This window comes from Carassius gibelio, chromosome B8 (genome assembly GCF_023724105.1).
Source record: "Carassius gibelio isolate Cgi1373 ecotype wild population from Czech Republic chromosome B8, carGib1.2-hapl.c, whole genome shotgun sequence".
Classification (NCBI taxonomy): domain Eukaryota; kingdom Metazoa; phylum Chordata; class Actinopteri; order Cypriniformes; family Cyprinidae; genus Carassius; species Carassius gibelio.
The window spans coordinates 6855265-6882889 of NC_068403.1; the positions used below are offsets into that span (position 1 = coordinate 6855265).

The 27625-nt window shown below is 36.3% G+C and overlaps 1 protein-coding gene across 3 annotated transcripts; it reads right to left on the reverse strand.

The window, feature by feature from the left end:
• Positions 1-3913: 3913 nt before the first annotated feature.
• On the reverse strand, positions 3914-27503 carry dennd2c (DENN/MADD domain containing 2C). 3 transcript variants are annotated; one of them, XM_052563613.1, is made up of 20 exons: positions 27108-27503; positions 26507-26559; positions 23741-24777; positions 20099-20220; positions 19446-19558; positions 19088-19258; positions 16685-16757; positions 16553-16597; positions 16254-16441; positions 14354-14463; positions 14202-14271; positions 13933-14010; positions 13690-13830; positions 9453-9601; positions 9192-9369; positions 7812-7853; positions 6770-6867; positions 5032-5276; positions 4858-4944; positions 3914-4775 (listed from the first exon to the last, which is right to left on the reverse strand). In XM_052563613.1, exons 3-20 carry the CDS (start codon positions 24610-24612, stop codon positions 4744-4746), a joined length of 2814 nt encoding a protein of 937 aa, XP_052419573.1. In that variant the 5' UTR covers positions 24613-24777; positions 26507-26559; positions 27108-27503; the 3' UTR covers positions 3914-4743. The 3 variants fall into 3 exon arrangements, with proteins under 3 accessions (XP_052419573.1, XP_052419571.1, XP_052419572.1); XM_052563611.1 differs by having other exon boundaries at positions 5032-5274; positions 6759-6867; positions 27108-27499; XM_052563612.1 differs by lacking the exon at positions 26507-26559 and having other exon boundaries at positions 5032-5274; positions 6759-6867; positions 27108-27500.
• Positions 27504-27625: the final 122 nt, after the last annotated feature.

The following is a 27625-nucleotide window of genomic DNA, read 5'->3' on the forward strand; positions in this document are numbered from 1 at the left end:
AACTACAAATAGTTTTCCTGCTTTGTCTAATCACCCCACTTTGCAGTATATCTTTAACACCTGTCCCTGCCGACCCATCTCTCATCATGTAATCTCCTTTATTCTTCATAACTTCTGCATCTTAAAAGTAGGCTATGTTCTATGGTTTCTCATGTCTGACAATAGTTACTCACAAAAAACAGTAGGATGCTTCCCTGTAATGTACTATTTAAATGACTGTGTCCGATTCTTAATCTTGTCATCACTATTTCTTCTCTCCTAGTCCCTCATCCCCAATTCCTTTCTGTACCAACTTTATTTTGAATGGCATACAATTGTGTTCCTTTAGCTTTCCTGTCCCAGTGATTTTGCCATTCTCTCACTGTTTCTTTCCAAACTATACTTTTCCACTTAACTCAACTGTATACACATTTAGTTCATCTATGGTTCATTTGCTTTCCTCACTTCCTTGATAAAAGGGTTAGTTAAGCCATAAATGGAAAATTGATCCATAAATTACTCAAATTAAGTCAGGTGTATATGACTTTCTTCTTTCATACGAGTTATTTACAAAAATTGTATTTTATCTTTCAAACTGCTTGATGCCTCTTAGTGGGTGTTGCACTGCATCAGTTCATGAGAAGTAAAAAAAAAAAAAAAAATGTGTATTATTAACTGGCTTCGGGGGGTGAACAAAGGCCTCCTGTAGATGTAGATGTTTTTGTAAGAAAAATATCTATATTCAAAACATAATAATCACTTTAATCTAGTTTTTTTTATTTTTATGGATGCACTTTTTATTCAACTTCTCATGGACCGATGCAGTGCACCTGCTGAGAGGCATCAAAGAGCTTGAAAGATCAAAGACCATTTTTAAAATAACTTGACTGGAATTGTATGAAAGAAGAAAGTCATTTACACCTAGGATGACTTCATGGTGAGTAATTTTTTAGTAATCATTTTTGGGTGAACTAACCCTTTAACTATAAAATTGGCTGATCCAGTCCTTCCTTTTCAGGATCTTTCGACCCATCAGTATAAATATGAACATAGTCTCTGTATTTACCATCCACATATCTGTAGTATTCAGCTACAAGGTCTATAATACCATATTTATTGCCTTGATGTAATTCAACTTCCATGGTTTTGATCTTCCATACTGGAAAGTCAGGCCATCAAATAATTGGGCAGAGTTCTTTTTCACTCACCCCCAAATTTCTAGCTGCCTCATCTCCTATTCATCCAAAACTAAACTTTGGCTCCCTCTCCTTTTCCCAGCTAGCTTGCCGAACTCTCTTAGGATGTCCATCTCTATGTACCTTTAGATTTATCCAATAATTTACAGTAGTTTATGTTGAATGTCCAGTGGCATTTCTCCTACTTCTACTTGTAGTACACACACTGGTGATGTTTTTACTGCTCCGAAGCATAGTCTTAATGCTTTAGCCTATGTTATATCTAAGTCTCGCAAGTACAGATTTGGCTGAGGATCCATATACCACACATCCCATAATATATTCTTGAACTTATTAAGTTTACATATATATTTCAGTGATTGATAATCAAATCCCCATTCTAACCCTTATAAACATCTCATTATATTTATTACTTTTTTAGACTTATCCTCCACATTCCTTATATGTTCTACCCATGTTAACCTTGGATCAAAAAGTACTCTGAAATTACTTATGTATAGTTTTAAATTAAAGCCTTCATTGAGTTTTCTCCTTGTAAGAAAACATTATTTTTTTTCAACAGAAAATTTAAAACGCCGCTGAATACCATCTTGCATCTTGTTTTAAACTATGTTCTACATTTCTTCCTCTTTTCCAAATTGCTCCATCGTCCATATATGTTATTTATCATTACGGCATGTTGTTTTTCCCCCGTGGTTTAAATGTTTTACATATTGCATAGATTGTAATTGACTGAAATGTGTGTATTTAAATATTTTGATTTGATTTGATTTGCCTTTATTGTCTCCTGACGGAGAAATTTGTCTTGGGCATTCGGGATAACAGATACACACAATATACATATAACACAACATACATCCCCTACACATAATTTACCACCAACCCACACCCCTTATTTGTTCTTATTCAATATTTTAATAGAAAGTGGTACAAATGAAAATTTAAACCTATTCAGTCTACAGTTTGGTAACCTGTACCTTCTACCTGAGGGCATCATCTCATACTCACTGTAAAGGACATGATTCGGATCATTAGGAATTTTTAAACTTTGTTTCCTCACCGCCTCCTCAAAAAGCTCATTAAGAGTGGTCGGTGGCACTCGTCCAATTATTTTTCCCGCTCTTTTAATCAATGTTTGGAGCTGTGATTTTAATTTAACTGACAGGTTACCGAACCAAGCTACCATACCATATCGGACAATAGACTCAATTGCTGCCTTATAAAATAGTAACATAATATCCTTGTCAACACCATGAACTCTTAGTTTCCTCAAGAATGTAGACGCTGACATATTCTTGAGGAAACATACTCCACTTGATTTGACCACTGTAACTGTTTGTCTAATTGAATTCCTAAATATTTATATGTTGTTACTTGTTCAATCGGTACTCCTTCAATTATAATAGGGCTTTGATCGCCTATAGACCTAGGGTCAAAAAATCATTTCTTTGGTTTTATTAACATTAAGGAGCAAGTTATGCTTTTCACCACTTAACAATCTCCTCTATCTCCTGTATGTAAACACCAATGTCTGATTTGTTGTAGAGTAAGCTAAGTATGGCCGTATCATCTGAAAATTTAATAATAAAATTATTCCTACCAATAGTTCTGCATTCATTTGTATATAATATAAAAAGTAAGGGCGAACTTACACAGCCCTGAGGGGCACCTGTACTTACACTAATCATATCCGAAAGAGTGGAGTTAACTCTCACCTGCTGCTTCCTTTCTGTCAAGAAAGAGCCATACCATTTAACAATAAAGGGGTTCACTTCCATCTGCTGTAGTCTACTTAACATTATCTGAGGAAGAGTACAATTAAATGCAGAACTAAAATCCATAAATAATAAACAAACATAACCTGATGGATTTTCCAAGTGCTTTAAGATGGAATGTACAGTTGTAATTAAAGTATCATCAGTACCCCTGCCATTATTATAGGCAAATTGGTACGGGTCCAAAAGATGCTGCACCTCACTCCTTAATTTACAAACCATTATACGCTCTAATGACTTCATCACTATAGATGTCAACGCTACTGGTCTATAGTCATCATTTTGCTGTGGGCATGATTTTTTGGGCAACGGAATGACAATTGATGTTTTCCAGATAGTTGGAATATTACATGTATCCACAGAAAAATGAAATAATGGGCACCAAGCCGGAGTTAGTTCATCCGAGAATGTTTTCAAAAGAAAAGATGAAATTCCATCAGGTCCACTAGCCTTATTACTATTCAGCTTTTTAAAAACTGCAGTGACATCTTTCGGGTTAATTATTATTCTATCCTTTGTTGGGTCACATGGTATTTACATAGATAGCTCTTTGCAGCAGGTCACATTTGTTTCACAATTCACAATTCAATTTTACATTGTGCTAGTAATAAATTATGTATAAGGCATTGTCATGACTGTAAATCATGTGTTTTAGGCATAGACTGTATAAAAACAATTTTAGGTATGAGAGTGGCATATGTTGAGTTTTAATATTTGGGTATGGTCTACAGGCTTGTTACAGCCTAGTTATAATTAGCCTTTGGGTTGATTTTATTACACCGACCTGGCACCAGTGGCTCACTATTATTACTACTTTAAATGTTTTAGGAATTATAGTAGTTGTAAAAAGTATGAAAAAACACAAATGCAATTTTGTAATGTGTAAAAAAAAAAAAGGGGGTCAAATCTGTATTAGCCTTTAGCTATTTAGCTTCTTTCAAGTAGCCACCAAATCCACATTATCACTGTAAGTGCTGTTTTTTAATAATACTGTACACTCCACATTCATTATAAGTTTCTCACATATTACATCCACGCACCCTTTACATTCTCAATCACTGAACATTCATCCAAACGTTCCATTTCTACAAGATCACATTGTTTGACTCCCACTTCCTGTCCAACAATGCATCAGAAACTTGTTTTTTTATTTTCAAATGTTACAAAAAAAAATCTAGTTTGTCTAAAAACAAAACTGTACAAAAATGTAAACTGAAACATTTGCATCGATCGTTTACAAGTCAGAAAATTTGGCTAAAAATAAATGTTGGACATTTAACTGGAAAGGCTATTTCTGTGCATACGAAGGATCATAAATTAATTCCTGAAGGGGAATAGAAGTCATCCTTCATCATATTTTCTTTTAAACAACACATTTCCAGTTGGAAAAGGTTTTCGGTTAAAACATATGCTTACCTTATTGCCTGGTTTAAAAAAAATTACATTAAAGACAATAAAAACATGTAAGACCTCTGACATGGCCGTTAACCCAACTCTTGTTATTATGCATTCATAGTCCGATTTTTCCTTATTTATCAAAATTACAATGGCATGACACAGACTCCTCCTTTTCCTCTTTGTTCTAATTCAGTCGTCTTTGTTCCTTGTGCTTATGAACTCATTTCCAGCCTTTTCCTCTTTCGTGACAGGAGAATTCTCAGGGCAGAACAAGCTGATTCCAGTCTTGAACTCATCTCCACCCTTCAGCATTGGCTACGGGAGAGGAACTGACATGCTGGTCGAGTCATCACACATTTTTGAACAAAAAGCCTCTCCTACTTGGCATCTGTTCGCTATTTCTTCTGCAAGAATTTCATTTTATTTCCTGCAAAGCAAAATATTTGTAAATAAAAATGGCAATAAATGCGTTTTATTTTAGACAAATGCAAAAGAAGCTAAAGATTTACCGAGCCCCTTAAGAAATTTGTTGACTCCACTTGGTTCAGGTTCAGGATAAGAATCCAAATATTCTGCTGCTCTCAATTCAAACAGCCCTGTTCAACAAAACATTCCTCTCATTACTTAAAGGAATGGTTTACCTTAAAGATAACAACTCTAACCCAGAATATTTCTTCTCTCACCTTTAACACCTCCTTTTCGGAGTTCTCGGTCATGAATGAAACCAGCAAACATCTGCGTGTCCATGAAGAGCTGGAGAAACTGTCGCACTCCTCGGGACGGATGAGATTTCCTGAAAGCGTCGCTCTGCAGCTCTCGGGTGCCACGGGGTCCTGTGTCGCTCATGTACAGAGAATAATGTCCCACCAGCTCAACAAAGAACCACACGAAAGCCTCTGACACCAAAGTGCTCAGGTCTGATTTATCTGTTAGGAGAATAAAACCACAATGTGACACATTGATACTGCATAAAATATATAAAAATACAAGGAAGCTTAAAAAGCCCATCAAATAAGACTTTTGTGGTTTATATGCTAATGTGAGGAATAAGAAATAGTTCACACCAAAATGAACATTTGGTGACAATGCCTCACACTATACAATATGTAGAGATGAGTTTGTTTCTTCATTGGAACAGATTTAGGGAAATTTAGCATTGCATCACTTTCTCACCAATAGATGCAGTGAATGGGTGCCGTCAGAATGAGAGTCCAAACAGCTGATAAAAACATCACTATAATCCCCACCACTCCAGTCCATCAATTAACATCTTGTAAAGTGAAAAGCTGCATGTTTGAAAGAAACAAATACATCAAGACACTTTTAACGTCTTACCATTTCTTCATGCTAAAATAAGACACCTCTATCCATAATTTTAAATGTCATCTCATCTTTATGGGGAGAGAAAAATCCACAGTACTGTTTTAAAGCAAAAACCGTCCACTGGAGACAGTTTCACCGGAGAAAGCATTGGAGGATGGATATGGACTAATATTTTGACTAGAAGTGAAAGTTTAAAAACTGCCTTGTTGGATTTCTTTCTTAAAAACACACTTCACAAGATGTTCATTGATGGACTGGGGTGTGGATTATTGAGGTGTTTTTATCAGCTGTTTTGCTTGTCAAACATTGAAGAAAAGCATGCAAACCTTCAAAATGGGACTTTAAAAACTATTTTAAAATGTGTATTATATACATTTATATGCATTAAATTCGATCACATATAATTCTATATGACAATAGCGTGTCTATTTTCCTATTTTTAAACAGGACATTTAAATAATCAAACAATAAATAAATATGCTTTGAATAATAAGAATACATTTGAATCATAATAAGTATTTTTAATACATTTTACACAATAATTTATCCACTTGATTTTATTTACAACAGACTATCATGTGACTGGCCACGCGAGCAGGCTTTTAGGATCACAGAACTTGTTCCTCCACTGTGAATAAAGCATCATCCGTATTCATGAGTGAATTTATTTTTACAGACATCCACATTAGAAACAATTACCATCCGAATAGGGTTTAAAAGTATTTGCTATTTTTTGCTATTTGCTAAAACTCCCTGTTTTAACAGGAAATCTCAACAAGAAAATGCTGCTTGCCAAACCATTTGTCCTTTAATATTTAGTATAACTGCAATAATGACTATTTGTCATTGGGCCGGCTTAACGTAAGATCTATAACAACTTGATGACAACTGGATGATCCTGACCTCATTGGCCTTGTTTAACGGTTGGTTACTCATCACATCATGAATACACAGACAGTAGGGCTTTAAAAGATAAACAGCTCATTCTGACACAGTAAGACAATGGAGGAAACCTTCAGTTAAACCAGTTTAAAACTGAACTGCTGTGGGTTCGGCTGTGAATAACGGCACGTGTGAGGACTCTAACCTTCTTTCCTGTCTCTGGTGTTTTGTTCTAGGATCTCCTCCCTGTTCTCCAGTATCTCCTGAAGCGCTGCCTGCAGCTTTCCAGGTAAGATACAGTCCTCGTCTCCAAGCTGGGACAACAGAGAGTAGAGAAGATGAATATAGGTGCAAATGTAGGAAAGAAACAGACATTTTGAAACAAAGACCAGATTGGCCCATGATTACATTTCACAAAATGATTTGTCAGCAATCAGATATTCAGCTGTTTGTAGTCTGATTGTACAAAGGTTCGAAATGAGTATTTATTTGTCAAGGATGCATTAAATTGACAGTTAAGACGTTACCAAAGATTTCTATTTCAAATAATGTTTTTGAACTTTCTGTTCATCAAAGAATCCTGAAATTGTCTCTCGGTTTCCACAAAAACATTAAGCAGCACAACTATTTTCGATATTGATAATAAAAAGAAATGTTTCTTGGGCACATTAGAATGATTTCTGACAGCAGTTATATAAATAAGCTTTCCATTGATGTATGGTTTGTAAGGATAGGACAATATTTGGCTGAGACGCAACTTTTTGAAAATCTGGAATCTGACGGTACAAAAAAAAAAAAATCTAAATATTGAAAAACTGCCTTTTAAAGTTGTCCAAATGTATTCTTAGCAATGCATATTATTAATAAAAAATTAAGTTTTGATATATTTAAGGTAGGACATTTAAGACATATCTTCATGGAACATGATCTTTGCTTAATATCCTAATGATTTTTGGCATAAAAAAAAAAAAAATCTATAATTTTATAATTTTGACCCATATAATGTTGTTTTTTTTTGGCTATTCCAGCGATTTAAGGCTGGTTTTGTGGTCCAGGGTCACAAATATGACTAAAACCACTTCTTTAAACAACTAGATTTATGTCTTTGAATGATAATACAGCACAGCTAGTCAGGCCGTGACTTGAGTTTCATACCACACCCCACAAACACACACACACACACACACACACACACACACGTGGTACATTCAAAAGGGCACACCTCGTATTATTAGGAGACTAAAACCTGCATACTCACCTGAACAACAAACTTGTCCGCACACAAATCCACAATAAGAACCTGGTTGAATAAGAAAAAAAGAAAGGAAGGTCAAAATGAAAACAAAAAGCAAGAACCTTTTTTTGTGTAACAAATGTATGTCTTTCATGCCCTTTCTAAATGGAAAGCATAAGAAAGTCACAAGATGGACCTGACAGGAACCTCAGAATTCAGTGTTGTATATTTTTCCAAAGTTCACCAGTTTATTTAAACAAGACAAATGCAATTTTGTTTTCAGTTATTAAATTTTTTACTTAAAGCATCTGCTAGACTTTAAAAAAATAAAGGCTCCAAATGGAGCATTTTGCAGTAATGTCATAAAATATTCATTTAGGGTTCCTCAAAGAAACTTTTTAAGTGAACCACTCTTATTTTATTATAGTAAAGAACCTTTTTTCCCACTAAAAAGGCCATTTTGTCCAATGGAAAGGTTCCATGGATGTTAAAGGTTCTTCATGCAACACAGATGCCAATAAAGATACTTTATTTCCAAGAGTGTGTAGCACCTCAAATACAAAACAAGTCTTCATTTTTTGGGATCCTTTTATAGATGATTTTAATACCGAATACTTCTATCAGAGTATTTTATTGCTGGCATGGGGATTCTCAAGCTGTTAAACAATGGGAACAATTCAAGGCATGGCGGTTATTAAATTAAACTCCGGCTGTAGTCGTAATCAAATCTCAGACCTCTCTTCTGTTGATTAGAAGCATCTCATATGAGATCCATGACTGCCTTTGAGAAAATTCCCTTTCTACAGGCCAGAAGATTCTGGAAAAGTTTTGTACATCACGTAAAACTGGATGGTTTTGAAATAAAACACTCATAACCCAGTTATGTTCATAACCCAGTCAAAGTATTAAAACTAATCTGAGAAAATCTCTGGAAATTATGACCACCAATACACCATGCATCAACATTACTCAGTGTTTATTAAATCATAACAGGTAATGTATGTAAAGATCTTTATTCTGTGGATCTTAGTCAGCTTATTTAATCTTATGCAGATGGAAACGAGGCTGTGAGGGATAAGACGTACAGTCTTTACAATGATACGCACTCTATAAAGGTCCTAGAACAGGTTTTTCTCAGTTGAAAGTTATTTTCAGAAAGATGTTTCATCAGACGAACATTAGTTGCTAAACAAAAGTACAATCCATGAACCCACTGTATTTCTATCCCTCACAGCCTCAATCTAATTTCTGTTAAAATTTAAATATGGCACTACCCTGACTAAGGTCTACAGGTCAGAAAGAGGTCTGAAATTATTACTAAACAATTAATTACTAACAATTTTGGTGGAAGTCCTTGATTAGAAATCTAAGTGAACTTAAAAAGGCTCCTTCAAAGTGACTGACCTCCTCAATGGGCATGTCCAGCACCTCGGGCAGGGACGGAGACAGCGCCCCCATCACAAAAGGAGTGGGAGAGCAGCAAATGTCCAGCATGCTGGCAGGGAGCACAGGGACGAACGTGTGCTGCCACGTGAAGGGATACAGCAACGCCAAGGCAGAATGGGCACATCGGGACAAGACACTGGCCAAGAAAAACAGAGTTAGGTTTGAATTTATTTCTAGCTGTAGCTCTATTTGGGTATCAGCATGGGTGGTGGTCTGCACCTGAGTTTGTCTGCGATGAAGATCACTCTCCTCTCCAGCAGCAGAGAAGCGAAGACCTGCAGGAGTCTGGTCACACTGAGACACTGCAGCAGACTCTCAAAGTCTACGTGCTCCAGACGAGAGTCCACCGGCCTGCACAGAGTCAGAACCTACACACAACAGAGACGCGCGGATGATTAACTGTTTTAAACAGTTAAGAAACTCCATGTAAAAGAAAAAAAAAAAGTATCACAGCAATATATAAAATAAGTGCCTACAGTTTTTTTTTTTTTACATTTTCTGAAACTATTTTCTTAAAAAAATAAAAAATAAAAAAGGTTTAATTAATAATAATAAATGTTTATGTAATTAATGTAATTATTAATTTTTACATTTTATTTAAACAAATTATTTATTTTGGAGTTATATTATTTTTCAGGATAAGTACAAGTTACAACAATTGTGCAAAAAAAGTAATTAATAATATTATATAATTCAAGAATGCTTGTCCATTTTTTTTTGTCACAGGTGTTCTGTTATAAAAACAATTTTGAAAATATAGAAATTTGTAGAAAGGTACTTCAAAGGTCAAAGTTCCTATTAAAAATGCTGTTCATATGTGCATATGATTTTCTTGCCATGTCGAAAAAGTTTTGATTTACATTCAAGATGATATTTTGATGTATGGTTGAAGTTCACTTTAACATTAGTTTAATGTTCATGTGATTTGTTTTTTCAAGATATTCTTTGAAATGATTATTTAATATTATTGTTATTATACTTAATTGATTTTCATCTCATGTCAAATACGGTCCTTTTGGTCATCTAAACCATGCCCGCCTAGGAGGCTTACACGGACTGTCAATCGCAGTGTATTAATCAACCCGGCCAGATCGGTTGGCAACGATTCTGGTAAAAACAATTTTTTCTTTGGATTACTTAACATACGATCGCTTTCCACTAAAGGACCCCTGGTGTACGATCTACTGTCTGACCGTGAGTTTGACTTTCTCTGTCTAACTGAGACATGGCAGAAACCAGATGACTTTTTCCATCTAAACGAGTGTGTTCCCCCAGGATATAGTTATGTTTGTAAATCTCGTGATACGGGAAGGGGAGGGGGGCTAGCAATACTTTATAAAGAGAAATTGAAAGTATCTCAGTTGACTCTATCTACATATTCTTCTTTTGAGTCAATTGCCATAAAAATCAATGGTGCGATTCCAACCATTCTCATAACTATCTACCGCCCCCCCAAGAGCAATAATGCCTTTTTAACTGAATTATCTGAACTCTTGACTTATCTATGTTCCATATCTTCAAATGTTATCCTTCTGGGTGATTTTAACATTCATACAGATAATGTCAGTAATGCATTTACAAGCGAATTTTTATCATGTTTGGATTGCTTTGGTATACAACAATTTAACACACTGCCCACTCATACTAAGGGGCATACTCTTGATCTTGTTTGCTGTTCTGGTATAACACCTTTTAATTGTACTGTTTCTGATCTATCCATATCAGATCACTTTTTGGTCTCATTCTGTGCCAAACTGGCCATTTTTAAGGTAAACCTGTGTCGCCCGATTACATTTCGGAATATTAAGAACATTGATTTGCCTACTCTTGCTGATGAACTTGCCATCTTTTCCAGTAAATCTGATTTCACTACTGTTGATGAACTGGTAAAATATTACAATGATGGACTGAACATGCTTTTAGATGAATTCGCACCTGTGAAAACGCGAAGGGTTTCATTTGTGCATTCAGCTCCTTGGTTTACACCTGAACTGCGTGAACTTAAAACTAAAGGCCGTAGGTTAGAGCGGCTGTACGTCAGGTCTGGCCTTACCGTTCATAAAAACATGTATGCTGAACATATTCAAAATTATAAAAATGCACTGACTACAGCTAAATCCGATTACTACTCCAATGTAATTGGAGTTAGCAATGGGAACTCTAGGTCACTTTTCTCGGTGGTAAACAATATTCTGAAACCACCTGATTCTCTGCCATCTGATATGTATTCCACTGACTTATGTGATCGCTTTTTGACTTTTTTTACATCTAAGGTTGAAAATGTACATCAGCAATTACTTACTGGTACTCTTCACAATGACTCCTTTCAGTCTATCACTCACACACCTCCCCACTCTGTCTTCTCTAACTTTACACTACCAACTACTTCAGAGATAGTGGGTCTGATAGGTAAATCTAAATCTTCGACTTGTCAATTAGACCCTCTACCAACTCCTTTAGTTAAAGCTTGTTTACCAGCCCTTTTGCCGTTGATAACTAAAATCGTTCATGCTTCACTTTGTTCTGGTTTTGTATCTCCATCTCTTAAATCTGCTATTATTACACCCATACTTAAGAAACCAGGGGGTGATCCATTTGATTTTGAAAATTTTCGTCCAATTTCAAATTTACCATTCATCTCTAAGGTAGTTGAAAAGTGTATTGCAATTCAAATTCATGAACATCTGTCCAATAATAACTTGTATGAACAATTCCAATCTGGTTTTCGTCCCCACCACAGCACTGAGACTGCTCTTGTCAGAATAACCAATGATCTACTGTTGGCAGCTGACTCTGGGCTTTTAACTATACTTGTCCTCCTTGACTTGAGCGCTGCCTTTGATACTGTCTCACATAACGTACTTCTTGACAGATTAGTCTCCATTGGTATTACTGGCACTGCTCTGTCATGGTTTAGTTCATATCTATCTGGACGCAGTCAGCGTATTCAACTAAAAGGTTTTAGTTCAAGAATATCTACAGTCACCACTGGTGTTCCCCAAGGTTCTGTTTTGGGCCCGCTTCTCTTCATTATATATATGCTCCCTCTTGGTAATATTTTAAGGAAATATGGTATTAATTTTCACTGTTATGCGGATGACACCCAACTTTACCTGTCTGCCAAACCTACCGGTTCTTTTCCTCCGCCATCTTTGTCAAGCTGTTTAGCTGAAATTAAAGACTGGCTTTCAGCGAACTTCTTGAAATTAAATGGCAATAAAACGGAGGCTCTGCTTGTTGGCACTAGATCTGTTGTGTCTAAATCTAATTGTTTCTCTTTACACATTGATAATACTGCAATCTGTCCTTCCTCTCAGGTTAAAAGTTTGGGTGTCATCATGGATAGCACATTATCTTTTAAAGCTCAGATTAATAATATCACACGGATTGCATACTTCCATTTGCGCAATATTAATCGTCTACGTCCATTTCTTTCAAATAATAATACTGCAGTTCTCATTCACGCACTAGTCACCTCACGTATAGACTACTGCAATGCTCTTCTCACAGGTATTCCCTCCAAATTGCTACATAAACTTCAATTGGTTCAGAATTCTGCAGCTCGTATTCTCTCTAGAACACCTTATACTGATCACATTTCTCCGGTTCTCCAGCAATTGCACTGGCTTCCAGTAAAATATAGAGTTGAATTCAAAATCTTGCTACTCACTTATAAGGCACTTCATAATCTTGCACCACAATACCTTACTCAACTTCTCCAGGTTTATACTCCTTCACGTGCACTTAGATCTTCATCTTCAATTTCTCTTGTGGTACCTCGGATTCGACTTACTACTATGGGTGCCAGATCTTTTAGTCATGTTGCCCCCCGCCTATGGAACTCCCTTCCCCTCGATGTTCGCAATAGCGATTGCTTGTTGACTTTTACAAAGCGTCTTAAGACATATCTTTTTATACAGGCTTTTTTATAATTTTTTTTATTAAGACTTAAATCCACTTTATATGTATATGCTGTTTGTTTCTTGTTTGTTTTGTCTTATGCAGTGACCTGTATATTGCTTGTAAGGTGACCTTGGGTGTTCTGAAAGGCGCCATGAAATAAAATGCATTATTATTATTATTATTATCTGATCAGTGGCATGTGTTTTGAGATGATATTGACACATTCTTAAAAAAATATATATATTATTAGAAGTCATCACTAGTGTTACAACCATTTATTTGTGAAGCAAAATAATTACAAATAATAAAATAAATGTTGAAAAAACAAAATTATAAAACAAGAAAGATCAAGTCCTGCCATATATGACAAGTAATAAATAATGTCAAGATTTAAATAAATACCTATAATCTGCTTTTATAGGAATAAATAAATTCAAAACTTCATTTTGTAAGCCATACATTTTTTTTAAACCCACATGTAGTACTGAATACTAAATGAATGTATAAACTACAGGACTAAAGATGATCTTTCCTGAGTTACACAGTATCTTACCTCGTTCCCGGAGCCCGGCAGGAAGCTCTTGACGGTGATGGTGCGTCCAGGAGCAGGGAAGGGAGCTTCCATGACACTGTGCATGAAAGGATGAACCAAGGCAGGGGAAATCTCTCTCCTCCTCTCCACCTCCTCCAAGATCTGCTCTCAAACAATTCAGACGGTTACAATTCAGCGTCTGTCTTACAGGGTTAGTGCTGATTAAACAGGAAGTTCACATCTGATCTCTGAAATGTCCCTGACCTTTGAGAAGAGATTGAAGCAGCCCAGTCTGCTGATGATGCAGTGAACTTCAGGCAGTCTCTTCCCCTTCCCGCTGGGCTGCAAGACACAGGTCAAAGGTCAAGGTTAGTGTAGATTTACTACACAATATGCCCTCCTTTATAATTTATTCACCATCATGTTTTTCAAACCTCCATGATGATCGATGAGAGGTTTGGAATGACAATGAATTAAAGTGACAGAAAGTATCATTTTTAATTGACTAGGTGAGATTGCGTTTACAAACTCACCAGGATTTTGCGGCAGTATCCAAATAAGCGACTCCCATCCTCCCCGGTTAGGACAAAAGAAAATGTTTCACTGTGGGCGATAATCAAAGATTATATTAGGAGTGTGAATTAGTTAGCCAAGTAACATCAGTGGTTTAATATTAGCATGCTACCTGTTGTGGTCCGAGGAGGGACGCCAGTCTTGACAGTCAGGAAAACAAAACTTGGGAATGGCCTTTAATCTGTCTTCAGCCTCGCGAGACAGACGAGAAGACTTCTCAAACTGAATGCAAAATAAAAGACAGAAAAATATTTTTTACAATCAAATAGAAAATAATGACATTTTCTATACTGATTTCATATTTATATAAGTAAAATTTATTTAAAATTAAAAATTAAAACATAATGTTATTGTATTTTATTACAGTCAAATAAATAATAATTACAACATATTAATAAATATTATATATAATTATATATTAAACTTAAAAATTTGTATCATTAATTTTAAATTAAAATGTAAATAATCTGTATTTTATTGTATTATATTTTATTATATTTATAAAAATAGTTACAATATATAAATGTAAAAATAAATATTTAATATATATTATATAAAACGTCTATTTATCTATCTATCTATCAATCTAGATAGATAGAAATGTATTTTATAATTATTGTAATAATTATAATTCAAAATTAAAATAATTTTATAAAATTGTATTATATTTCTATGATACAAGTCAGAATTACTATATATATATATATATATATATATATATATATATATATATATATATATATATATATATATATATATATATATATATTAGTGGGGGGGCATGGATTCATTTTTAAAATCTAGATTAATCTCACTGTGATCTTGAAATAAATCTAGATTCATCTAGATTAAAATGGCTCATTCGAATTGCCGTAGCTGGGGTCAGCGGGGACCCGGTGAAGGTTGTACCAGTGGGCCCTGTTTGACATTGTTTAATTTGTATGTTGGTTTATTTTTATTTATTTGTGCTATTTACACAATGTTTAAGTTTTTTTTCAAGTTTGTAGGTGTCAAGTTACAGAAACCAAATAATTAAATGTAAAATAGCACTGGATAGTCTTCAATGTAAAAATAAAATATACAATCAAACCTACATTTATTCAGACACCTTCAACATTTCTCAGATTATTACAGTTTTGCTATATATATAAAAAAATTATATCTGGTGTCTGAATAATTTTTGGTTTGACTGTTAAAACTACATAGTAATTCAGTCAAGAGCAGTGAGTGATTTTCATTTTCATTTTCTTGGATTAACATTACAGCAGCCAGTCGCTAAATTAGGCGCGGTCACTTTAGGAGATGATGAACGCATCCAATATAATACACATTTTTTTCTCAACTGTTTACTTTTACTTAAGAAATAACTGACAGTTTTTTCTGAGCATAATTTCCAAGGTGGATATTTATACATATTTTGTATGTATTTGTTGGCACAAGAGCAAACATAAGCAAATTCGGTGTTCAAGTGTTTTGAGACGCCTTTCTCTGCGTGAGCCTGAACACTAGAACACCGCGGTGCTGAATTGGGCTCTTTCACATCTTTTTGTTTGTTCAAACTGCAATTTATATTTGTTCGTTAAGGAGGAGAACTTCGCAAAAGAGAGCTCGGTTCAGTGTCGCTGTCCGTGATATGCGTCTCTCTCTCTCTCCGCACCGAACACAGCGCGCGAGTAACCAGCTACTCTGTTCAGCTTTTCTGCGTCTTGTGTTTGGATGCTTTTATGTTTAAATCGATAAGCGGTACGGCTTAAAATATAAAATGTAATATATATATATATATATATATATATATATATAATATATATATATATATAATATATATATATATATATATATATATATATGTATATATATATATATATATATATATATATATATATATATATATATATATATATATATATATAAAAAAGAAAGAAAATGCTGAAACACACATTCCATAAATTAAGATCCACCACATATTATTTCCATAATTTATCATTACAATTTAATTTATAAGGTCTCTTTACCTTCGTGGGGAACTGTTGTGTGATCTCAGGGATGTATGTGTTTCCAGGGGAAGCTTTTCTAAGTGACACCACTACAAATTGCTGGAAAAGCTGCTGCTCTTGTAGTTGGATCAGGTCCCTCTCTAAAGTGTGGTAACCCGGCCGTCGCTTTAAAGTTGACTGAACGTACACTGTTCGCTGGGAGCGATCTATGGGAAAAGAATGTAAACAGCCTCGATAGGTTTAGAACTGGTTTAATATACAAGTTAAGCTTGAATAAACTAGAGTTCTCTGAGCCCAGGCCTGAAGGAGACACTAACCTTTAGAGCTCTCCTCAGGATCACTCTCTGTTCCACTTAATTCATCTGACAAAAAAAAAACACACATTTTTTTGCCTGGTAAGATGACTTCTCTTGGTAAACCAGGTAAATATGAAATATGTATCCTCTTACCTCTGGTTGCTGTCGCCCATACTCGTTTCCTTCCTCTTTTGGCTTCAAATATTTCCTGGATCCTGTTTACAAGCTGCATGAGAAACACAAATAAGATTTCATTTTTGTCTACTAAAAGCAATATTCTAACTTTAGATTTTTAAAATGTTTTCTCGTTTATTTTCATCAGTAAAAACTGTAATATTGTGAAATATTTTTACTGTTTAAAATAATTGTTTACTATTTTAATATATTTTAGAATGTAATTTATTCCTTTGATGGAATGCTGAATTTTTAGCCTCATTCCTCCAGTCTTCAGTGTCACGTGATTCTTCAGAAACCGTTCTAATATGTTGATTTGCTGCTCAAGGAGCATTATTATGCTGAAAAGAGTTCTGGTGCTTAACATTTTTGTGGAAAATGAGATAATTTTTTTATTTCAGTATTCTTTGCTGAATAGGAAATGTTCAAAAGAAGGGTTCTCTGGCAACAACCTACTTCTGATCAATTTAATGCATCCTTGCCGAATGAAGAAAGAAATCTTACCGAGCCCAAACATTTGTAGTCAACATAAAACATATTTACAAAATGCAATTAAAATAGAAGCCAAACAAATAAATGTTTTAAATTCAAAACAAATGCAAACAATACACAAAACTACAACCAGAAGACTAGATGCATCATAATGACCAGCGACATGCATCCAATGTGTACGTCTGGCCAGAGCAAACATGAGATGCTAATTATGATTCATATTCATGGAGAGGACAGAGGTCTGCCCACATCACACAGTGAGACAGCACACTGTTGTGGCATCTGCCCTTGATGAGCGGAAACAGCTTGATGGTGCTTTCCCCAGATAAACACATAATGCTCACCATGTGTGTGGACAGTAAAGGCCTTTTAGGCACCACTCAGAGCAAGCATCATGCCTGCTTCCAGTTTCAAATAGCGTCATGGAAGAGGGATTTTATGAGGTTGCTAGGTATCACGTTGCAATGCACTAAACAATACAAACATGTATTTGAGCTTAGAAACAAAAAAGTTGTGACTGAAACTTAGCAGAAAAAAAAAAAAAGAGTTGAATGTGGGTTCATGAATCTCTTATCTCTTATAATGGGTGAAGAAAAGCGGGTTCTTGCCTCCGCTTTCTGCTCATTCTCTTTATTAAAACAGAATTTCTCTATGAGCAACATCTACGCTGCCACGGCCTGCTGATTTGAGCTCTTCTAAAATAACTGTATGGATCATACTGACACAAAGCTGAATATAGCTGATTAGTCAGCAGCAGCGTCCAGTATGATGCACAGGCACTTCATGATAATCCTCAACCTCTCGTGTTTCCTGCCACCATCCATCCATCTTCTCACCACTTCCTCCCTCCTTTTCCCTCTTCCTGCTAAAGCATCAAAGCTGACATTTCTACTCAGACTATGTCTGTTTCTCTTCTTATATCCACTGCTATTTTATTTGTGAGAACTGGGACAAAACAGGCTAGAGAGATGATTTATGTCTCAAATCCATCAAAAATAATTTATGTAAAATTATTACCCAGCCCTGCATCATATTTTTTGAATGAATTTCAATACTTGTTTCTTACTTGCTTACAAAATAGAACATGAATTGCTTCTTACAAAATCTTACAAAATATGATGCATGTCATTACATTTTCTTGCTTTTGACAACCACTTGTAAGGTAAAGAGGGTTTGTATTATCCCTTCATCAGCAGAAAAGCTGCCATAAAGACGTGATTCTTATTTCCCTCTAAGCCAGGTTACAACTATATGTTGAATTCTCAGAACACATTAACATGCATGAATCATGCCTATTCCTGATTTTATGCATTATCCTGATTTCACATCTAGAATTATGATCAATGAAAATGCAAACATGACACAAGTTTTATGCTACATCTGTGGGTGTTTTACTACATCCAAATAGTGTCAGAAAATTACAGATTTTGTATTTATAAACTTGTGTTTATGTGAAGTTCTATGACATTAAACTGAGTTTTTTTTACCATATTTTCCCACTCCTTTGGAGATTGTTAGTTCAATTAGAATTTTTTTTTGTCATTTAAACTATAATTTTGACATTTGACTGCTTTTGTTGTTTTGATGAGTGCATTAAAGCTGATATATACTTTTTATTTAGTGAAAAAACTGTCCCTAATGTAACATTTGTTTGAATATTTTTTTAACTCTACTTAATTAGGTAATATTAGGTATTTTTCTCAAGATGCTGGGCTGTATTATCAGCATTTGGGTGCAGCTTCAGTTTCTAATATACTGAAGAATTTATTATATCACGTAACAGTTTGGTTAAAGTTCATATGCGTACAATCAGAGAAACAGGTGTCAGCAGGCACATGTTGAGCAATGTTTAATGACGTCTCAGGCACGTGTTTGTGCGTGTGGGTTTACCGGGGGTTGTCGGTTTGTCCTGTATGAAGTGGCAGGTTTGGCTGCTGTCGATGATTTAGGACTGTTTGTAGTACAGGTACGTGTAGGTGACGTTATGGATTCTTTGCGGTCCCGCCCCATTTTATGTAACCTGTCGGCGTTAGGTAATAATGTGAAGGGCTTCGGTGAGATCTGCATACAGTAACGGACAAGAGAAGAAGTTTAGTTAATAAAGAAATTTACTGCAACATTACGAGTGCCTTTTATATCACTTTTGATCAGTACATCCTTGCTGATTAAAATAATTAAGATTTGAGCGAGTGTATATGCTACTAACTGAAATCTGACAAAATCCCTATGCATTTAAAATGACAGTCACCTTGATGTGTGGGCTCTCTCTCTGTCCGACTGTGTAGTTTCGTGGCCGTCTTATAGGTAAACACATAGGAGAAAGTTTGAGGTCTTCATATGGGTTCTCTTTTGAAATATCCGCTGTAAAAAATTGAAAATTGCAGCTACTATGATAAGAAGTCATGCAAAAAAAACATTTCGGTGTTTTCTACTCAGGTTTCATTACATTTAGGGGCATGCAAAACAACATGGTTTCAAAATCAACTGTTCGGCAAGTAAGATTCCTTTCTGCTGCCAAAAACAGCTAGATGGTCTCATGCAGCTAAAACGGGATGCTAGACTATCAAATTGACATGGCATCACAAAAACAGGAGGAAGACATCTAAGAAATCTGTCTGTGTAAGCATGTTACTTAATGCAAGTAAAGCATGCAACACTAAAACTAACAAAGCAAAAAAAAAAAAAAAAAAATTTGTTCAGTTTAATGTATCCTTCCTAAATAATAATAAAAAAAATAATAATAATTTACAAAAAAAAAAAAAAATCTTTCTGAACCCAAACATTTGGATGGCAGTGTATGAAAAAATTTATACAGTAATTAAGAGTCGGTGTAAACATTTTCTAGTGCTTCACAGTAATATCTGATCGATGACATGTCTTGGCGTTCTCAAAATCACTCACAGATGTCCTCATAGATGCTGTCTTCAGACCAGGCGTGGTAAAGACCTGATCGGCGGCCCTCCTTCCCTTTAGAGGCCTGTTGGGCTGTCCGCCGTACCACATCCTCAAACTCAAATGACTTCCTGTGGAGAAGAGGACCAAGAGTGTGAACAGTCACTGTATTGTGATCCAACAACAAGTTTAGGGACTTTCATAAAGGGTAACCATTAATCCAAAAAGGAATGTACCAGAATTCATATCAAACCGTTAAAAAAAAAAACATGATATTGAATTGATACATTATGACTGGAACAGAGACAGGGTTCCAAATAATCAAGAAGAACAACAATTACTAGAGGAAGGAGTAAACACAACAGCGTGAACATACGAGTGTTCAGAAAGCCCTTGAGTGACTACAGCAGGCTTCGTTGAAACAGAAGTAGGTCAAATGTGGACAATGGGCTGCGATTCTGCCAAAGAACAGCTGACATGACAGCTGGGGACGAGGCCAGACAGCTAAACTATCAGCCACTCACAGCTAAACTCTCCACGCCATCCTCTGACACAAAGCTGTCCAACTCAGAGTTTGAAATAAACAAGAACGACAAGTAGATCTGTACACTTTCTTAGGAACCTGTGAGGTGTTTACACAAAAGTTCACCCAAAAAAATCTGTCATAATTTACTCGCACTCAAACATGTATGACTTACTTTTATTCTCTGGAAATTTGACGAATGCTTTAGTGACAGGTCACACAGAAAGCGTCTAAAAATGTGAGACGCAGTGCTCAGGAATGTTTTTTTTGTTTGTTTTTGTTTTACTTGCAACTGTAAGCAAAAGCTTTTAATGCTTGCCCCGCCTCCGGGGTCTTCTGATTCGTCTACTGTTTTGAAACTGACATTGATGAATGGTGCTGCATGTAAAAGATGAAATTATTTTAACTTGACGACATCTTAAAAACGTGGTACTCATGTGCAATACACTGCAAAATATGGTAGACATGAGCGCGACAGTCATGCATGTCCTTCTAGTGCATGTTTAGATCGACAAACAATTGCAATGTAGCGCGTTGCAATGGAAAAATGGATTCTGTGTGAATGGCCCCTTATGTTTTTTTCCCCATAATATGAAGGTCAATGGGGCACCACTGTTCTTTAGAAAGAAAAAAAAGAGACATAAGGTAAGAAAATTACGACATTTTTCTTTTTTGGCTAAACTGTCACTTTAAAGTGTCATGAAGCGTGAAATGTTAACATATATGAACATGCTGAACATCAGTGAAAACAATAATAGCACTCATTATGTATATTATTAAGGGAAAAGTGTTTTTTTTTCCATTTATTTGGAGCAATTTCATTCTTCCACACTGTCACTTCACCTCTGTAAACATGAGCATGACAACACGTGGCGTATGCATGAGAGATCGTTTTCTGCGCTGGACACCGCTATGAGTTTAACTCACTGCTACGATCATAGTTCATATGTTTCAAGTTTGGTGAACATATTTTATATTCTCCATTCTGTGATATTCGTGCTCGGGTCCTTTAATGTAAGTCTAAGGGATGTTTCAAATCTGATCACTTTGAAAACTAGTAGCACACACCTCTCCTCAACAATCCACATGATTTGAGCTGTTAATCAAGGTAAGGCATGTCGGTTATGAGAACGGTTCAGGCCAACACCTATTGTTCGTGAGGATATATCATTTGTGACCAGGTTTAACAGGTTTTGAAAGCCAGCAAAACGCTATTTATAAAGGGTTATCAACCCGATTTTTTGTACAACATAATTACCGTATATGAGGAAGTTGTTTGATCACGTTGTATTTCTAGTTTTTGGAATCTGCCATTTTAATAAACCAGTTATTTTAAAGAGCCACACAGATGGGAAATCCAAAATTACTTGTATTACAGTGTATGATGTAGCTGTACATCAGTGTAAACAATGTCCAAAGTAATTAAACCAAAAAGTACACGATTTATAAAGTTATTGGCTTCTAAAGTAAGGAGTCGACTCTGAATCGCTGAAACGAGTCGTTATAGTTTTCAAATCTTTTGCCCATCTCTATGTACGTCACTAGGAGCACTTTGCATAATAATCTCTGCCTACCGTCTTGGGAGAAATGTAACTCTGACCCGCCCCACACACAGATGCTCTGGTTGGTGTTAGAGCATCATGTCGAGGAGACCGTTTGTTTTATTTTCACTGCCAATGAATGAAGATCAGAAGAACCAATGGCTAAAATTCATTTTTACCACAATACCAGAGCAGTACAACAAATCCCTTTTGTTGTGTTCACAACATTTCACTGATGACTGCTTTTCTAATCTCGGTGAGTACAAGGCGGGATTTTCAAAGCGTTTGGCCATAAAAGAGGGTTCATTACCAACTTTATTTAGACCAACAAGCATCTCCGAATCACAACGCGAAGTATGATTATAAAGTTATGTGTCTGTTTTCTCCCGAGCGTCTTATCAGTATGTGTGCTGTCTGCAGCCTTTATCTGCGCTGATCTTCATTTACAAACACGTCATTAAAATGAACTGTAACTCCGTGAATACTCAACGAAGAGACATGAGAGAGATATCTATAGAAAGCTTGACATGTCTTCTTTAAAACTAAACAAGTGCTGCTAACAGATATTCTGTGATAAAGTAATCCATATGAAAACAATGCGATGCCCGTTTTTCATATCTCCCTTCGTTATATCTAATGTGATCACGCCCCCACGCTGAATGCGCTATTCAGATTCAAACTGAAGCGCGCGGCTTGAACACACCCACGCAGAAGAAAAAGCAGCGAGACTGTTCAATTTTTTTATTTTACTGTTTGCTTCGCGATGAGAGGAAAAAGACATAATTCACCCCAAAAAGATGCTAACGCATAGTTTACTGTGGAGGTGTGTGCGGAACAACCAATCAAACCTGACTATGTCAGTTGACCAATCAGAACACAGTATGCTACCGAAAGGTGGGGCTTAAGGAAACTGAATCTTTTGAACAGCTTCGCGCGAACCGTTTGGGGATCTCTGAGAATTGAGGTAATTTTAAAATGATATTTTGACAAAATGACAATGTTTTTTAACCTTGGATGGATTTAAACCTATTGTACAGGACTTATAAACAGTGATAGGAAGCTTAGAATTTTCATCTTACTGGCTCTTTAAATCAACTAATTTGATGCCATGAAATTACTTATGATCCAGCAAAATGAAAATATAACAAACTGGGTAGAAAACCAAAAGTGGAAATAATAGATTAGAAATTAGAAATTCAAAACGGATCTGAAAGAGTGGACGTACAATGGTGGAAATTGCATCATATGAATCTAAAAACGCTGTTAAAGACTTCAACAATAAAATGTATTTTCTTTTTGTCTACCTTTCCCCTCTAGGAACTTGTAAGCCATATGATTGTTTTGTTGTACATGCTTGCTACCTACTCTAAAAACATCAATGAAAAAACTTATTGTTCATATATTGTGATTGTGAAGTGATTACATAAACATATTTAATGCAGCACCTGACAAGATCTTTTTATGAATAAGAAATTGAGTTTAAAGTATTTACAACTCATAGACGCTGTACTCAAACCCCCTTCATTTCCTTTCTTATGTTTGGAATTAGCTGTGTAATGTAAGATGCAGTGTGGGAAAAGTATTCACCTGTTCTTTCTGTTTCTGGAAAACCCGTTGATAGTACTGACTGGACAAGGAGGAGGTGGACAGCTGGGTGGCTTTAGTATGATGTCATGCTTCCGGACTTGATTCGATTTGCTGAGTGATGGAGTCTGGTTCTCCAGTGGGATCCATTGGCCGGGCGGACTGCTCGCACCCTTGTACTGGAATGTGCGCTGTGGTTTAGGTGGAGGAGAAAGAGGTCTAATTTCCCCAAGACCCTTAGTCACCATCAAGGAATCCTTCTCCTTCTCCCAGAAAGAGTCATCTGTCTCCAGTCGTTTCCAGAAACCCCTGGAGGTGTAAAAGTTCCCTGGAGGCAAGGACGCCTCTGGATCCTCTACACATCGAGGTAGAGATGTAATTTCGACATCTGTGAAATGGTTTGTCTTGATATTATTGCTTTTAACATTCAGTTTAGCATCTTGGACTTGGGTTACAGTGCTTAGAGGCTTCGTCACAGGAGTTGATGTAACAAATTTATTTGAATGAGTTCGATTTCTTGGGAAATCAGACTGGAGTTCACCTGTAACTGGTCTAAAAGTCATCTGGTTTTCCCTGAAATCCAATCCCAGGTTTTTGGCTTTTGATACAGTCGCTTTTTTACAACCTCCATCATTGCCATCAAGTCCATTTCCAAGGAGGTCTCCCGAAAGCCTGCGAGATGCAAGAGTCCGCTGGGGCTTAATATTCCCACTGGGGACATCCTCCTGCTGGCTGAGTCCCTCCCATTGGGAGATTTTCTGCTTGATGTTGACGCCAGGCTCTCGCGTGATCGGCCATGCTGCCGTTGTTGCCGCCGTCTTCCCTGCGACGACATTCCCTCCTCTTTTTCCATGGTCCCCTCCAAGGGCTAGCATCACCACGAGGCTGCCGTCACACCGCAGGACTGTGTGGCATTGCAACAGTGAGCCGATGAAGGAAGAAACCCTTCCTTTGTGGTGCAATGATGTTAATAAAGATCAACAAAGAACCCTTTTCCTGTAGGAGTCAGTTCCTCTGCCATTCTTCCTTCACTTTGAAGCCTGCAAAGGAAAAAAAGCTAACTCAACAAGTGGATTTATTTAAAACTGAAATGGTTACTGAAAGAGGCTTACCATTAAAAAAAAAAAAAAAAAAAAAATATATATATATATATATATATATATATAAATGAAATTAAGCATGGTTTACAACCCCAAAAAAGTTTTCCCAAATCTTGCAGCCCTAAATTTCATTTCATATTTCATGCTCAAAATACATCTTCAAGGTAAACTTTTCTTAGATTTTTTTTTTCTATTTATATTATCTTTGCAAATGCACACCTCAACAAAATCACAACACTTATTCTAGCATGATTCACTTTTTTAAAATATTGCTGTACAAAAACTTTCTGTATTTTCTCATATCACATATATATATCTCACAAAAACATGCAATGTCAGGTTTAACATTATGCATCCAACTGACAAGCACATTTTGCACACATAAAAGATGACAGTCCCTGCATGCTGCATAAATGCAGGAAACCAAAGATCGTCTCAGTCAAGGTCAGCAGCGAAACCAAAAATAAAAACCCTAACAAAGAAGAGACTGACAACCACAGGAACATGGTAGAACACAAAGCATTCTGGGGGCCTCCATCCCCAGGAACACCCACCACCCCCACTCCGACCCTCTTTATCTGGGCCCTTCTCAAACACGGCCATGCATTAGCACACTTGAGCATAATGCAATTCAATTTCACTCCTCCCCAAAAGCTTCTTTCAGCCGCTGCACGAAAAGGACGGGCATTCCAAGTATTTCCACATCCATGTGCACATAATAGAAGGGCCTTCATTGTGGCAAAAGAACGAGTGGTCAGCACATCAATGAACAAAATATGCATGATTTCATGCATGTTAATAAGTGCTGGTGTCTATGCAACAAAAAGAGGCCACTTGAAATTCCTCTTTCCTGTGTCTACTGTAGACGGGATCGATCTGGCTGCTCTGCCGCAAGCCCATCTGCAGCCAAAGTGTTTTGGACACGTTGCACATTACGCTGAGAGTGAGACATGCTGGAATTTCTTGGCACTGCGATTGAACGACATAATTCAGTAAATATGACCACATTTGATCAGCCGGACCCAAAAATGATGCCTTTGTTCTGGATGACCGACATCTAACGTACGCTCTGGAATCTCTCTGTGATTCGAGCCAGATCCCATCCCCCTTGATCATCGCATCTACTGACCCACTTGTGTCTGCGAGCGTGTGCAGGAAGGCCTAGCCTGTGTTTCCTGATTCACAGGAAGGCCGGATCAGCAGAATGTCCATAACGATGGTTTTACAAATCTGGTGTTGTATTTCCAAGCTTGTTTTTTGTGACTCAGATGTCTAGAATGAAATTGGACACGACAAAGTTCACACATGGTGTTACGTAGGTTTGGATGAGCCAGACCAAGCAGTTAATTATAACTTCTGAGGGTCTGTGGTAAGCCATCTAACTCTAGTCATCTTGACTTCAACTTCCCGACTGCGTGCGAGGAGGAAGTTCTCATGACGTTAACCCACAACCTGAAAGGCGGTATACATCACTTCTCTCTTTTCTCCAAGCCGCCTGATTCCAGGTACGCCAACGGAGCTCTATGTTTGGGGGTTGGTTATCAAAAGAGTCATCAGCAACCGCAGACATACACAAAACACCCCTACAACACCAACATCAACCAGACACTAGTATTACCCAAGCCCTTAAATGGTAGACAATCAAGACATAAATAAACTATAATATTACCTTGAACAGGTGATCCACCCACCGCAGGTACTTGTGCATGAGGGGACATGTCTCTGGGTGGAGTAGATCAAGAGGGGGGGAAAGTGAGCAAGTTCACTGTCAAAACTACACCTAATCATGTCTATATGACAAAACATTGTGTCAAATACTGTCTAGAATATTGAGCGGAAAAAGTTAATAAATAACTCAATTATTGTGTCAACACTACAGACATTTTCACCCAAAGGCGAAATGAGAAAAGCTGAATAATTAGACTTTATCCAACATGAATAAATTATTTTTTAGATAAGCATGTTTATTTGCAGGCTAAATTCCAGCATGGTTTAAATGCAAACAAAAGGTGTCTATAATAAAACATGAATTAAAAAGGGTATTTTTTTATTAAAATCAAGTAAGAAAAATAAAATATAGAATGTAAATATAGAATAAAATAATTCATTAAATCAAATTTAAAACGCAATAAATTAAAATAAATACAGCTTAATTAGGCTAAGTAAATAAATGCATCCATAATTACATAAAGAAATACATACATGCAAGCAGTAGAGCTCTATCATGTCAGCTAGTTCAGATCTTTTGTTATGAAGAAATATCAACTTACTTGCTCGCTGTTTCACAACACATATGTTGCACTCCGCGGAAAAAAAATCGAAATAAAAGTTCTCATAAGAGTTCACTTATTAGAGTAAATACTGAGTCTGTAAATCTGTTGTGGAGCCGAAGTCTTCATATCTTATGGCTGGTTAGCCAGGCGGCTAAAAAGTTGCTAGGAAAAAAAAAACTTGCTCGGGAAAAAAAAAAAAAAACTTTGTATCCATTCACTTTCACGGCGAATAAGCGACGCGTTTCAAAGTAACAAATAATTCCCGGTAACTGGCAACAATGTAACTCCTGCTGCTGTTTATATTCCCGACTGAACATGTAATCGGCGTTCCTTGAGGAGTGGATATGTGTTCCTGTAAGTCCTCCTCCCGTGCTGTCAGTTCCTCATCTGAGCTTCGGTTCCTCTGAGTAGATGAATCAGCTGCAATAAAAGTGTCTCTTCATAAAAGCAGCCATGTGTGTTCATGGGAACCTATTCGGTTGGAAAGTCATCATCTTTTTCTTCTTATTTGGGTT

Coding starts and splice junctions, on each gene's coding strand:
- dennd2c (XM_052563612.1), bottom strand. CDS start 24,612: ATGCTAGCCCTTGGAGGGGACCATGGAAAAAGAGGAGGGAATGTCGTC. Junction 16,442..16,552: donor TCCTGAGGAGAGCTCTAAAG/GTTAGTGTCTCC, acceptor CTTTTCCCATAG/ATCGCTCCCAGCGAACAGTG. Junction 14,272..14,353: donor CCCTCCTCGGACCACAACAG/GTAGCATGCTAA, acceptor TATCGCCCACAG/TGAAACATTTTCTTTTGTCC.